At 34.7% G+C, this 13,880-nt stretch overlaps 3 protein-coding genes across 8 annotated transcripts in view; 2 read left to right on the top strand and 1 right to left on the bottom strand.

The window, feature by feature from the left end:
* The window catches only part of LOC107674087 (angiopoietin-4-like), a 9,673-nt gene extending 6,936 nt beyond the window's left edge, over window positions 1-2,737 (top strand). The window contains exons 3-4 of one of the 2 annotated variants that reach the window (XM_016467965.1): window positions 756-1,004; window positions 2,693-2,737. In XM_016467965.1, coding sequence (XP_016323451.1) covers window positions 756-1,004 — 249 coding nt within the window. In that variant the 3' untranslated portion in view covers window positions 2,693-2,737. Of the gene's footprint in view, window positions 1-755; window positions 1,005-1,636; window positions 1,880-2,692 lie in introns of those variants that run through there. The other variant, XM_016467964.1, reaches the window with a different exon arrangement.
* Window positions 2,582-13,880, top strand: part of LOC107674089 (techylectin-like protein) — a 26,332-nt gene continuing 15,033 nt past the window's right edge. For 2 of the 4 annotated variants that reach the window (XM_016467968.1, XM_016467969.1), the window contains exons 1-2: window positions 2,582-2,888; window positions 2,984-3,079. In XM_016467968.1, the coding sequence (XP_016323454.1) occupies window positions 2,643-2,888; window positions 2,984-3,079 (342 nt within the window). In that variant the 5' untranslated portion in view covers window positions 2,582-2,642. Of the gene's footprint in view, window positions 2,889-2,983; window positions 3,080-4,437; window positions 5,342-13,880 lie in introns of those variants that run through there. The other 2 variants (XM_016467971.1, XM_016467970.1) reach the window with 2 other exon arrangements.
* The window catches only part of LOC107674085 (sorting nexin-9-like), a 15,826-nt gene continuing 8,017 nt past the window's right edge, over window positions 6,072-13,880 (bottom strand). For both annotated transcript variants that reach the window (XM_016467962.1, XM_016467963.1), the window contains 14 exons: window positions 12,058-12,157; window positions 9,980-10,124; window positions 9,805-9,892; window positions 9,519-9,644; window positions 9,291-9,408; window positions 9,028-9,158; window positions 8,669-8,772; window positions 7,898-8,001; window positions 7,687-7,764; window positions 7,468-7,544; window positions 7,137-7,226; window positions 6,914-7,028; window positions 6,689-6,780; window positions 6,072-6,589 (listed from right to left, as the gene is read on the bottom strand). In XM_016467962.1, the coding sequence (XP_016323448.1) occupies window positions 6,542-6,589; window positions 6,689-6,780; window positions 6,914-7,028; window positions 7,137-7,226; window positions 7,468-7,544; window positions 7,687-7,764; window positions 7,898-8,001; window positions 8,669-8,772; window positions 9,028-9,158; window positions 9,291-9,408; window positions 9,519-9,644; window positions 9,805-9,892; window positions 9,980-10,124; window positions 12,058-12,157 (1,416 nt within the window). In that variant the 3' untranslated portion in view covers window positions 6,072-6,541. The remainder of the gene's footprint in view (window positions 6,590-6,688; window positions 6,781-6,913; window positions 7,029-7,136; window positions 7,227-7,467; window positions 7,545-7,686; window positions 7,765-7,897; window positions 8,002-8,668; window positions 8,773-9,027; window positions 9,159-9,290; window positions 9,409-9,518; window positions 9,645-9,804; window positions 9,893-9,979; window positions 10,125-12,057; window positions 12,158-13,880) is intronic.

Here is a 13,880-nt window from a genome sequence, read left to right as displayed (position 1 = left end):
GAGACAGAGTTTGGGAGTGTGTGTGTGTGTGTGTGTGTGAGAGAGAGAGAGAGAGAGAGAGAGAGAGAGATTATGTGTGTGTGTGTTTGCTATTTACCTTTTACTGAGCTAACAAATAAATGAAATCATGATTCAGTTAATCAATTTCATGATTCAGTTAATCAATTTCAAATAAATAAACAAATAATTCCCAGAAATCCAGAGAATCTTTTGTCTTCTTTATTCCTAAAGTAAAAAAAAAAAAAGTTTACTTTTTTAAAAGTACATGTTTAATATGAATGTTTTTGGCTGCACACTTTTTGATTTCGATGCAGTTTTCTGTTAACTTTTTAAACCCCTGTGAATAATCTTGTTTTGTTGGGTCGCTTTCAAATCCCTAAATGAACTGTGTTACCGGATTAAGCTAATCTGTGTTAAATGAGTACTGTGCGATGTCCGAACTGATTGCACTATATTTTATGTATAATCGTTTTCTATTCTTAACCGTTTTAAATTCATTTTAAACCTCTTAAATCAATGTTTTAATCATTTTCAAAGTTTTTAAATTCCTTGTTTTATTGTTGTGATTATTTTTTTCTTTTCTTTTATGTAAAGCACTTTGAATTACCATTGTGTATGAAATGTGCTATATAAATAAACTTGCCTTGCCTTGCCTAGTTTACCATTTGTTTTCCTGTTTGCAAATACTAGATGAGCTGTGTCCTCAAAGTGCACTGTGCTTTGAATTGCTGAATGTTGTTTTCCTGTGCTGGCAGCGTGAGGAGAAGTATGGAATGAACTCGTCTTTAGAGCATCGTTTCCACATGCTGCAGGAGATCTATGAAGAGACCAATGCACTGCTGCACATCCATGGATCACTCATCTACGACATGCAAACACAGATTCGCAACCTCACTATGATAGTAGAGCGTGTGAGGCGCAATCCTGGCTGTATGATCAATATCATCCGCACAAGCCCGCTCCTCGGCTCTCAAGATACCCTTCACCCAGGTCAGCACGACTAGGTACTGAAGATTTTGAAAGTGGTTATTTGATCATTAAAGGGATAGTTCACACAAAATTGAAAACCTTGTCATCATTTATTCATCCTAATGTCATTCCAAACCCATATGACTTTCTTTTTGTCAATCAAATGAAAGTCAAAACAACACTGAACCCCACTGACTCTCATTATATGGATGGAAAGAGAAAAAAAAAAAACAGACTAAGAATTTTTTTACAATCTTCTTTGAGTGAGTAAATGATGACAGATATTTAATTCTTGTGTGAACTACTGCTAATTAAAAAGTATAACTCAAATAAGGAAAAATAATACTACAAGGTCATTGGCATCTCAAAACTCATACTGACATATTTGGACATTTTTAGCAATAGCTTGATTTGATTAAATATATGTTTCCTCAGAGGTTCAGCATGTACGAAACTGTCCAATTGACTGTGCATCCCTGTACTACAATGGAGTCCATAGATCTGGGATTTTTACTGTTGTCCCTTCAATGGGATCGACTCCCGTAGAAGTTTATTGTGATATGGAGACCCAAGGTTTGCATTTTTGTGTTTATAGACAGGAAGTTTGGGTTAAATTAGGAGCATTAGTGGATGATACTTGGGATTAAAGAATCATTCTTTGGACCAGGAGGTGGATGGACTATGTTTCAGCGTCGACAGGATGGAAAGGTCAATTTCAACCGCAAATGGACAGAATATAGGGATGGCTTCGGAGATCTGCATGCAGAATTCTGGCTAGGAAATGACCATATCCACGGTATCTCCAGCCAGGGAGAGTATTCCCTTTGCATTGACCTCCAGGACTGGAATGGCAAGCTCAAACATGCACTGTACCAGAAATTCTGGTAAACATTTGGAAAGATTAAGTTCTTAGAATATTTCGAACACTTACTTATTTTTTTATAAGTAATATTAAATACTATGAATAAATTTAAATTAATATTTTAATATTTAATAAAAAAATGTTAATCTTAAAATCAGATATACTGTATTAATATTAAAATGTCTGACATATTATAAAATATTATATATTTAATACAGTAAGATTAAATTACATTATATATAAAACATAAAATACTAAATACATATAAATATAAATTATTTAAATATAAAATATTAATATTAAATTAATGCAGGTTTGATTTTTTTTTACCTGATCCAAAATGTTGCATCATATTGTTTTCATCTCTTAAATGTTTTTATGAGAAAATCCTTACAGATGCTCCAATATTAAAGGAATAATTCACCCAAAAATGAAAATTTGCTGTAAATTTACTCACCCTCAGGCCATCCCAGACGAGTTTTTCTCTTCATCTGAACAGATAAAGTTGCTCACCAGTGGATTCTTTGCAGTGAAAGGGTGCCGTCAGAATGAATTGTTTAAAGATAAAACATCTTAATGATGGATTTCTTTATTACAAACATGCAGCTTCTCACTTCAAGACTTTCATTGATGGACTGGAGTCATGTGAATTACTTGTGGATTATTGTGATGCTTTTATCAGCTGTTTGGACTCTCATTCTGACGGCACCCATTCACTGCAGAAAATCTATTAGTGAGCAAGTGATGTAATGCTAAATTTCTCCAGATCTGTTCAGATGAAGAAAAAAATAAACCCTCATCTACATCTTGAATGGGCTGCATTTTTCTAAACCACTCAAGCAAAAATTCTTGCTTTGGCAGGATTGAGAACGAGGACAACCTCTATCGTCTCCATGTATCAGGATTCAGTGGTACAGTTGAGGACTCGTTTGGTTGGTACCATGACAAGCAAAGCTTCAGCACTCCAGACACAGGTGACATCTGTGCTGAGATATCTCACGGAGGCTGGTGGTACCATCAGTGCTTCTTCGCCAACCTCAATGGAGTGTATTATAAGGTCTTATACAAATGAAGGAAAAATGAAACCATTCCAAGATATAAAATATGAGCCCAACCATCTTAACTGTGTCCTATGTTTATCTTGACCACCAGGGGGGGCGTTACTCTGCCAAAGGGAAGAATCTTCTGGGGCCTGATGGGATTGTGTGGTACTCTTGGAAGGACTCAGATTACTACTCCTTGAAGAAGGTGAGCATGATGATCCGCCCACGGACCTACAGGCCACGCCTCTCCCCATAATAACACAGCTTTAGGACCTGTGTAAAACAATACTGCAGTGACATCATCAGGTCATTGTTGATTCTCCGTGGCTAAGCAGTTACGTAAACCGTGGTTAAAGGGAAAGTCTCATCTGGACATTCAAGACAAAATATCCACATTACTCATTTTGGTCAAATGTGTCTCATAATCTTGGTCTTTGACATACTGAAGCATTCAATGTATTGTAACTAATATAATCAATTTATTATAATAAACATGCATTATTAGGTTATCATGGATAATTTTTGACTTGTACAAAAACAATTGTATTTGATTTGGATAATCATTATTAATTAAATAGAAATAATTCATAACTTAATATAATTTTGATACATATACTTTATGTTAATTGATGTTTCTGTTACATTTCATTGGCTAGAAATACTCAGAGAATGTGTTTTTTAAGATTATTTAAGTGTTTATAAGTCCTGTGACTAGTTGCAACAAAAACCATAAAGGGGTAGTTTACCCAAAAATGAAAATTCATTATTTACTCCTCTTCCATTTGTTCCAAACCTGTATGAGTTTCTGTCTTCTGTTAAATTCAAAAAAGATACTTTGAAGAATGCTGGTAATCAAACAGTTGATGGTAGCCATTGACTTCTATAGTATTTTCTGTACTATAGTCAATATAAGTCAATGGCTACCGTGAAATTATTTGGTTACCAACATTCTTCAAAATATCTTCTTTTGAACAACAACAACAACAAAAAAAAAACTCATACAGATTTGGAACAAGTGGAAACTGAGTAAATGATGGCAGAATTTTTATTTTTGGGTGAACTACTCCTTTAAGAAAACCTTTTTAATTCATTATGTTTTTTTTTTTTTTTAATGAAATGAAATTGATTCTTAATACTTAAATAACTTAATGACTTAATTTAAATGACTTATTAATTAAAAGGATCAAACCAATCTTGATATTAAACAAACAAAAAAGTTTAATAATTGTAAGGGTATTCTCAATAAAAATGTATTATCTTAAGGGGTTTGTTGCAGCCAGTCTCTGTATTTCATGAGAACATTTGTGAAAGCTCTATTAATAGATATCCTTCCACACATGGCAAATGCAAATATGTTTGCTGTTTAAGCCTCAATAATTCTGTGTAATTTAGAGGCAACAGGTGCTCAAACACTCCCAAAATGTACAGCCTTTTAATTCCTAAATGTCTGTTTCACAACATTGTTTACATTTTGTAACTACTTTGAGAATGTATAAAAATGTCTTCGTTTTTGACAAATGTCCTGCTATTTTATCTTTCCATGTTCTACCTCTCTGCTTTAAGCTTCAGACTATTTTACCATGAGATAAACATATCTGCACCATCCATAGAGACTCTTTCTGCCTATCACACACTAGCAGGAAGGGTGGAACAAACCAGCAAATGAACGTGGCACTGGAATGAAAGAGGTTTTGAGGGGCATCACATGATTTGATGATTATTTGCATTACAAAGTCCCAGACAAAATAAGGGACTCCTTATGGTCAAAAATGGAAAAAGTCCAAACTGAAGCTGCCTCAAGATTAAGGGAAGGAAATAGTTTTGGAGGAGAAAGTCTGTTTCTTTGCTTGAGGTCACGCTCACATGAACTCTCACAAACTGAGGTCATCATGCTCATTTCCTCTAAGGCCAGAGATTTGTTTCCTCTTCCAAAGAGAGAAAACTGACCCTGAGCTAGCATAAATACTGGATAATTCTACCATCTTCTCAAAAAGGATATTTTTGTGCTCCTGCTAGAACTGCAAAATCAATTTTGACACAAGGCCAAAAAATGCAGAGCATTCATGGCCATCACAACTCTCCTCACAACTCACGACTTGGAAAGGTATAAAGAAAGATTTATTACACACTGGATGGCTAGTTAAAAACACATTTTATACACTGAGTGTGACAATGAGACATTTTTAGTTTTGTTTTGCATAGAACATTTTACCACAGGTAAAAGACAATGTCCTTATTGCTTTTATCCAATACATACCACTAAATATGTCATATTTAATTTCACATCCTACAAGAAAATAAAATCATGTCAGACAATTTAAGATGTTAATAAACTCATCTGGTTTAGATGGCCCAGTCTAAGTGAACGCGTCCCGGAGAGACCTCAATTTACACAGAGAGAATTAAATGTCTTAAAGGAGTAGTTCACTCATAAATGAAAATTTGCTGAAAATGTACTCACCGTCAGGCCAGGAGATGAGTTTGTTTCTTTATTGGAACAGATTTGGACAAATTTAGCCTTATTATCACTTGTTCACCAATGGATCCTCTGCAGTGGACCCTGAGCTAGCATAAATACTGGATAATTCTACCATCTTCTCAAAAAGGATATTTTTGTGCTCCTGCTAGAACTGCAAAATCAATTTTGACACAAGGCCAAAAAATGCAGAGCATTCATGGCCATCACAACTCTCCTCACAACTCACGACTTGGAAAGGTATAAAGAAAGATTTATTACACACTGGATGGCTAGTTAAAAACACATTTTATACACAGAGTGTGACAATGAGACATTTTTAGTTTTGTTTTGCATAGAACATTTTACCACAGGTAAAAGACAATGTCCTTATTGCTTTTATCCAATACATACCACTAAATATGTCATATTTAATTTCACATCCTACAAGAAAATAAAATCATGTCAGACAATTTAAGACGTTAATAAACTCATTTGGTTTAGATGGCCCAGTCTAAGTGAACGAGTCCCTGAGAGACCTCAATTTACACAGAGAGAATTAAATGTCTTAAAGGAGTAGTTCACTCATAAATGAAAATTTGCTGAAAATGTACTCACCGTCAGGCCAGGAGATGAGTTTGTTTCTTTATTGGAACAGATTTGGACAAATTTAGCCTTATTATCACTTGTTCACCAATGGATCCTCTGCAGTGAATGGGTGCCGTCAGAATAAGAGTCCAAACAGCTGATAAAAACATCACAATAATCCACATCACTCCAGTCCATCAATTAACGTCTAGTGAAGTAAAAGCAAGTGATATACTTTAATGCTATATTTCTCAAAATCTGTTCCGATGAAGAAACAAACTCACCTACATCTTGGATGGCCTGAGGGTGAGCAAATTTTCATTTTTGCATGAACTATTCTTTTAACGTCGGGGAGTGTTACATTAGCTTAAATAACAGTTAAGCTTTGTATTTGACCTGTTTCAGTGAACACAATATTTGGTGAATGCTGATTTGCACATCTAACATAGTTTGTTCCCTTATAACCTATATTTTATATATATGACACAATGCAGCAATACAGAATTTTATGGAAACAAGATGGTTAATTGTGAATTAGCGTTAAAAAAAGCAAAAGCAGCATCCTTTTTTAAAATTCCACAGAACTGACACAATTTGATGAGTATTGCTGTTCAGAGCGAGTCCTCACATGGTGGTATACTGACCAAGCGCTTTCTTCAGCTTTTCAGCAATCTAACCAATGAGAACACACAAGAACGTTACATACATAGTATGTTGCATTACGTATGCCATGTTTATGGTGTCCGTACACACTAGTATCCCATCACTAACCGTTTCATAGAATTTCACCTGTTCCTCCAGGTAGAACTGCACGAGTCTGTTGTAGTCATAGATACGGTTGCTATGGAAGTGATTCATCTCCGCTAGAGAAACAGATGGCAAGTCTAAGATTACACGTGTGTGACAAACACTACAATTAAGCACACAGGTGCACGTATATAAAAGACCACTTTGACAAAGGGTCTTTCACTGATAGACAACACTTTACTAACATACCTTGCAATGCATAAGACATGGTGCTGAGGTTTTTTTCCATGATGAGTTTATCTTGTTGGCTAATCTTATTCATCACCACCAAATGATCAGCCTCTTTTACTTTATCAATGGCAGCCTGAGGAAAAAAAAAATTGTTTAAACATACACATACATACACATAAATAAAACAAAACAAAACAGTAAAACACTAAATGTAGAAAGGCAAAAGGTGAACGGTTTAAACCTTGTGAACTGCTATTGTGTCAGGGAAGCAGCCCAGTAGTCCCTTGTATTCATGGGTTGTTTCCATCAGGAAGTGTAGATCTTTTTTTGGCTGAGAGACAAAGTTTATCTTATTAAAACAAAAGCTTAAACTTGTGGACAATGCTAAAAACAGCAGTCGTGGATGTTGCTATCACTGGGTAGCCTTGTGGTTACAATTCTATCAAACTGTGGAAATAGCAGCACAGGATGTGAGGAAACATGCTAATGATGAGTGAATGGCACTGGTAGAAGTTCAAGGACTGAACTGTTTGTTGAAGTATTAATTTGAGGAAATACTGTACTTCTGATACCTGTCCTGCAACGATTTCTGCTATTTCCTCATACGTTTTTCCTGTTGCAGTCAATGCTTCTGTCAGAGTGTATTCCCCTTAAAATAACGTACAAGAAAAACACATCAACAAAACATGATTAGATAATCATCAGGTAATCAAAAATATTTTTATATGTAATATTTAAGCTGAGAACATGTCTATGAAAGCATTTTAAAGAACAAAGCTCCAGTTTCCTACTTGGGTATGCACTAGTGTTGAAAACTGATGAAAGGTTCTGAAATGCTTTTCCAATCTGCCGATACTCCTTCTGTAATGCTGTTGGTTTAAAAGCAGAAGATTTTTACTATGAACAAATCACAAGATGGTAACAGTAATGAAATAATCCACATATACCATTTGACTGCACTTGATAATATACTGTACTTGAAAATATAGCATTTGAACTCACGGCCTGTACATCTCTTCCAGTGAAGATGCCCAACAGTCAGTAGTTCTTTAACACTGTTGTCCATAGATCTAGTAAACTGGCTGTACATTTCATATTTCTGCTCCCTACAATCACATCGAATAAGACAATTGTTTTATTATACAAATATATTACATTATAATAATATAATATAATATAATATAATACATAATTTGGGGTTGGTAAGACTTTATGTTTAGGAAAGAAGTCTCTTATACTCAAAATAATAGTTGTTTTCTTTTTTAATATATTTTGAAGTACAAATAATTCCTGTGATGTCGCATGATTCTTCAGAAATCATTCTAATATGCTGTAACAGTTGTGTTACTTAATATTTTTGTTGAAATGATACATTTTTTTCAGGATTCTTAGATAATTAGAAAGGTCAAAAGAGCAGCATTTTTGTAAAATAGAATTTTCTTGTTAATATAACATAATAGTCTTTACTGTAACTTTCGACCAATTTAATGCTGAATAAACTTATCAATTACTTTCAAAAAGAAAAATTTTACTGACCCCAAACGTTTGAATGGCAGTATATATATAATATTTTATATATATATATATTTATATATAATTATTAATTAATATTAATCATAATTTGTAATTATTACAACAATTTTAAATGACTATTAATATTAAAATATTATATAAATAATAGACAATCATTTTATATAATTAAAAACTATATATTAAAAATGTATTGAATTAATTTTAGGATAAAGTTATCAAAGGAGTTAAATATAGTCTCACACTTGAGCAGGATCTAACTCTGGGAGCTCTGGATCTATGTTGGAGAAGATTTTCACTCCCACTATTTCATCTTTTTCTGCTTTCCGCTTCCCTAGTTTCCACTCCTAGTAGAAACAACAGATAAAACATAACTTACAAGACTCCCGAACTGCTATGCTGAACTTAACTATTCACTAGTCAAAGTTAATATATAACACTGTAAAACACTTCTTAAGGATGTGATCTCAATATCAGCAAACAGATGGCAATACTCAACAGAAGAGCTCTTCAGCTGTTTATATATATTATTTGACTATGCATTTGCACCAGTATATTAAACTACATGTCTATTACTAATATAAATATTTGAACAAACGCACCTTCTCGTCTCTGTAGTTAAGGAAGAGCTGGAAAACGTCACTGTTTGAGATCACCGGATGCCGACACATGCGGGACATCCAGCCCTGCAGGCGTTCCATGCGCATTTTGATAAATTCCTCTTCAAATCGGCCTAAAGAGAAACAGAAGACAGATGCTAGGAAGTCTACCAGCCAAAAACACTTTTTGGTGATTATGAAAAAACTAAATGTCAAGGTGGTGCAAGAAGCTTTTCTAATCACTATTACTTTTTTGCTTTATTTACCTGTAACTTGTTTGTCAGGTAGACATGGGATTGGCAGAGCACAGGCAAACTTCTCCACAAGCCTCTCATATAACCAGTCAAAGTGTTTGTATCTGTGATTGACTGGTCTGTTTGTAGTCTGAAAAAAAAAATAGTTAAACATAAAAATAAACCAAGACTTGTTAGCAAAAAATTACAGTAAGTCAATATTATTCAAGTAGTCTTGAGAAGTGCTTCAAAGGAACTTACATTAGGTGTGATCTGGTATTCAATGTAGCTCTTCAGGCCGTACATTTTTGACCCCTTTTTGGGATCAGCCACAACACAATCTAACTGAATTTGTGGATACAACCATACTGGACCTACCTCGCCTGTCTGCAAAATAAACATTCATCCTGTTAATGTATCCATTCACCATACCACTTAAAACAAACCCAAGGTTGTTTGATTATTCTTTTATCCAGAACAACTATCTAACTATCTAATCAATCTTGATGCATGGGATCAAATCACATGACGAAGTCAAATAACTTACATAAATTGGCAGTCTGTCATCTCCTTTAGATATGTGCTTGGTAAGCAGATACACTTCTGGATTTGGAGTCTTAGAGAACCCTGGAAACCTATGGGAAAAGATGGCTTTGACATTTGTAAAGTTTATTTTATTAATGAAATATTAATATTGGTAGTTGTCAAAAGTAAAACATTACTTGTTGAGGGATAATTTCATAGTAGAGTGAGCCCCGCCCCGCTGCATCGTTCCACCCTCGTCCGCCTGTGAGCCTCCATAGCCGCCTGTCGACTTGCCATCATCGGAATCATCGTCCCATTCCTCATCGAAGGAATAGACAGAACCTACAGCCATGTGACACAAAATCACCATCACAGAGAGTAATAGAATAATAGACTGAAAAACTAAACTTCTGTGTATATCACAGTTTTTACACATCATAAAGAAATGCATTTAAATTTTTCAAAAGTATTAACATAACTAACATCCTTTTTCCTATTTACATTAATATTTCCTCCTTATACAAGGAGGCCATACTAGAGAACCTTTGCGTTCCAAGATACTGATTCAGAAGATTCGGCAGTGCATTTTAACCATTTTCAAAAAAGACTATAAAAGCTACCATGAAATTACATATTGATGTATATTATTTCCATAATACACAATTTTTGAATGTGTATGCTAAAGTGTACTTTTTTTCACAAGGGTATTCATACTGGAATGCAAATGGAGGGGCCAGAAAAGGTTCTGCTTACTTGTGCAAATGTATATAAACCATTATGGTATGTATATGCAAATATGCAAATGTATATATACCAAATGTGCATATACCACTCTCGCTGTGGGAAGCATGTTTCAGAACAACTGTGCTATATAACAGGCAAAGACAACAAAGGCAACTGTAGTGATGACTATACCTTCCCACTGAAATTAGCCACTTACTTCCACATACAGTACTTGGCTATCTAAAGTACATAAAGGGCTTATTTATGACTTTATCTATGGTGTGCTGAAAGAGAAAGTTCAAAGTCTCCATAACAAAGCAGATAACACAAACAACATGACGTAATGTTGTAGACAGTAAAGCAGCAACATCGCTGATGAGCTGCTTCTGTTACACAATGTACATGTGCCATAATAACAAATACGTCACTATACACTTTCACACAGGAGGAGGTTAAACTTGAGCTTGGTTTTATGGCTACCATTCAAAAGTTTGGGGTCATAAGATTTTTGTTTTTTACAGTTTTGAAGTCGCCTCTTATGCTCATCAAGGCTGCATTTATTTGGTCACAAATACAGTACTATTGTGCAATATTATTACAATTTAACCATTTTCTATTATAATGCATTTTAAAATGTAATTTATTCCTGTAATAGCAAAGCTGTATTTTCAGCAGCCATTACGCCAGGCTTCAATGTTTGCATGATCCTTTAGAAATCATTATAATATGCTGAGTGTTCAAAAAACATTTATTATTATTATGAATGTTGAAAACAGTTGTGCTGCTTAATATTTTTGTGGAAACTATACCACATTTTTTTCCCAGGATTCTTTGAGGAATAGAAAGTTCAAAAATATAGCATTTATTCAACTGTTCTCCATAAGGCTTATCATCTACAGGGTCCCTGAAGTCTAGAATTACATTTATTTGAAACAGATTTTTTTGTAACTATGTTTGTCTTTAATATCATTTTTGATAAATGTAATGCTGCCTTTCACAGCACTCAAACACCTGGGTTCGTTTGACGTCAAGTTTGGTTGGATAATGTGAACTGCGTGCGGCACTGCAAGCAGTGAGAATTTATGTCTCATTTCCGCTCGCCTTCAGCAGAAATTGACTGCATACTTTTGAACCTTTGCATTACATTTGTGACAAATAGACGCATGTGCTGTTCTGTGTTGGTGGTTTGGAAACAAAACCAAATTTTCAAAATCCAAAGTACAACATTTTCAAAATCCAAAAGTACCAAGCAAGCAATGGTATCAATTAATTTCACCATCAGCACTCTGGTGATGACGCAAACGTACCATGGTTAGGATCCAAAAAAAAAAACTGTGTGAACACAATCCAGTGGGGGCAGGAGGAGGAAAGATCAAATAAACCCAGGCTCAGGACAGGCAATCAAACCAAGTGTGAAAGCACACTAAAAGTATTCATTTCTTTAGATAAAAACACTTATTGACCCCAAACTTTTGAATGGAAGTATAGATAGTTATAGACAGATAATCATAAATGTTTCATGGAGGTTGTACTGTAAATGTTCTCCACTTACCATTATTGCCTGCTGGTTCCTGTTCAGCGTGGTTCAGGTTGTTTGCAGGGTTGTTGTTGGACCATGTCATGGCAGTCCAAGCCTCATTCCCATTAATCTCCTACAGGCACATAAAATCCAACATTAAATCATTCTTTTGAACATCCATTCTGACCCTTAATACATTTGATTTGCCATTTTGTAGGTAGTGAAGTTGCCTAAATTATACAGGTTGTTACTTTGAGTCTGGATTCTATCAGCTCTTTCCCACAATCTCCTACCAATACCTGTGCTGGAACTGTTCAAGTGTCTGCTCAAATGATGAATAACCAAATTCACTACAATTTAAGGAACATCAGGTTCTTCCTTCCACCCACTACTTTTTTAGGCTCCATCAATATCATTCATACAGTATATCATAACTATTACAGAGATTCACTCTTGCTGGGTTGGCCATATAACCAAAATAAAGCTGCCTTGTTTATATTCAAATTCTCACATAATATTTGCTTGTGTGTCTCCATTCACTCCATGACACCATGTCTGAAATATAACATACAAATCAGATTGGCCAATGTCACCTAAAACCAATGCAGCCGTGATATTTCAGTACTTAGATATTCCTATAAACTAAAGATATTTTCAAGATGCTCCTTAAGTAGTCACTACAACAACTGTTACTAATAACGCACATTCCACTTTAACATTTCATCTGCTTAAAGCATGACAATTATTAGTTTTTGCTGGCATTTTACTTGTTTTTCTATTGTACATGATTTTAATATTTATACACTCACTATAAGCACATGATATGAAACAAATTATAAATTTTTTTTGAATTAACAGCCCTAGTGAAAAATAAATATACTAAAATGTATTTGAAATACATTTATTTCATGCTAAGTATTGTTGTACTGTAAGGAATTTAACTCATTTAAATTTTATAAGGGAATTAATCATTAATTTTATTTCTAGCTCAGGTTCTGAGGAATCGAATCTGAAAATTCGAGGTCAACCTGATTAAAACTGATTTCAAATTTGAATAGTTTACACCTTGTCAACGGTCGTCCAGCGAGCCGTTAATGTCCGTGTATCTTAATCTGACTGTGTGTATTTTCCTTGGCCACAGGTCAATACATTCTTTGATAAGTAAGCTACGAGCTAGGTAACGTGATCGTGCATTTGGGCTTGACGGGATGCGCACACTGTGGATGTTGGTCAGGCCACAGTCCAGGGAGTCCTTTGCGAAGGAGAGGACCAGGATTAAATTTTAAAACAAAGACAACAACAGTTTTTAAGCAAGGGAGAACCTTAAATAAACGTGATTAAAACCTTCTTGTCTTTTCTTACAGTGCTAAACCATCTCACCTCGTTAGAGTGAGGTAAATTAATGTACAGATTTACTGCAATTAATACAATAACTGTCAATGATATCTCGGCAGATATCAGCACATATTTATACAGACCACAACGCGTGGATTTAACCACAATTTCACTTGATCAAGATTTCATAATTCTCCCACAAGTAATTAGCGTTCGGATACTTTCTGAGCACCGAGTTTTCAAGTTCACTAGTTTTAGTGAATTAAATGGCAGAGGACTATCAGCTAGCTAATCTGATATTCTCAAACCAGGGAGATGAATAGCAGAGTTGCATTTGGAAGTGGGACACGCACTATACAAATCACGCTCTGAGGCCTTTTAAAAGACAGAAGAACAAGGAACACGCTTGTTTCTCTGTTCACGTGCGCTCTAAAGCGACTTATTTTGTATCGGTGGACAAAATTAAAACGTTTTTACTGCAGTTAAATTCTAAACAACAAACTCTCGAGTTTCACTTTCAT

The sequence above is a fragment of the Sinocyclocheilus anshuiensis genome, unplaced genomic scaffold, assembly GCF_001515605.1.
Source record: "Sinocyclocheilus anshuiensis isolate Anshui unplaced genomic scaffold, SAMN03320099.WGS_v1.1 scaffold544, whole genome shotgun sequence".
Lineage (NCBI taxonomy): Eukaryota > Metazoa > Chordata > Actinopteri > Cypriniformes > Cyprinidae > Sinocyclocheilus > Sinocyclocheilus anshuiensis.
The sequence above is the reverse complement of the archived record's forward strand: the minus strand, read 5'-3'. Positions and strand labels throughout refer to the sequence as shown.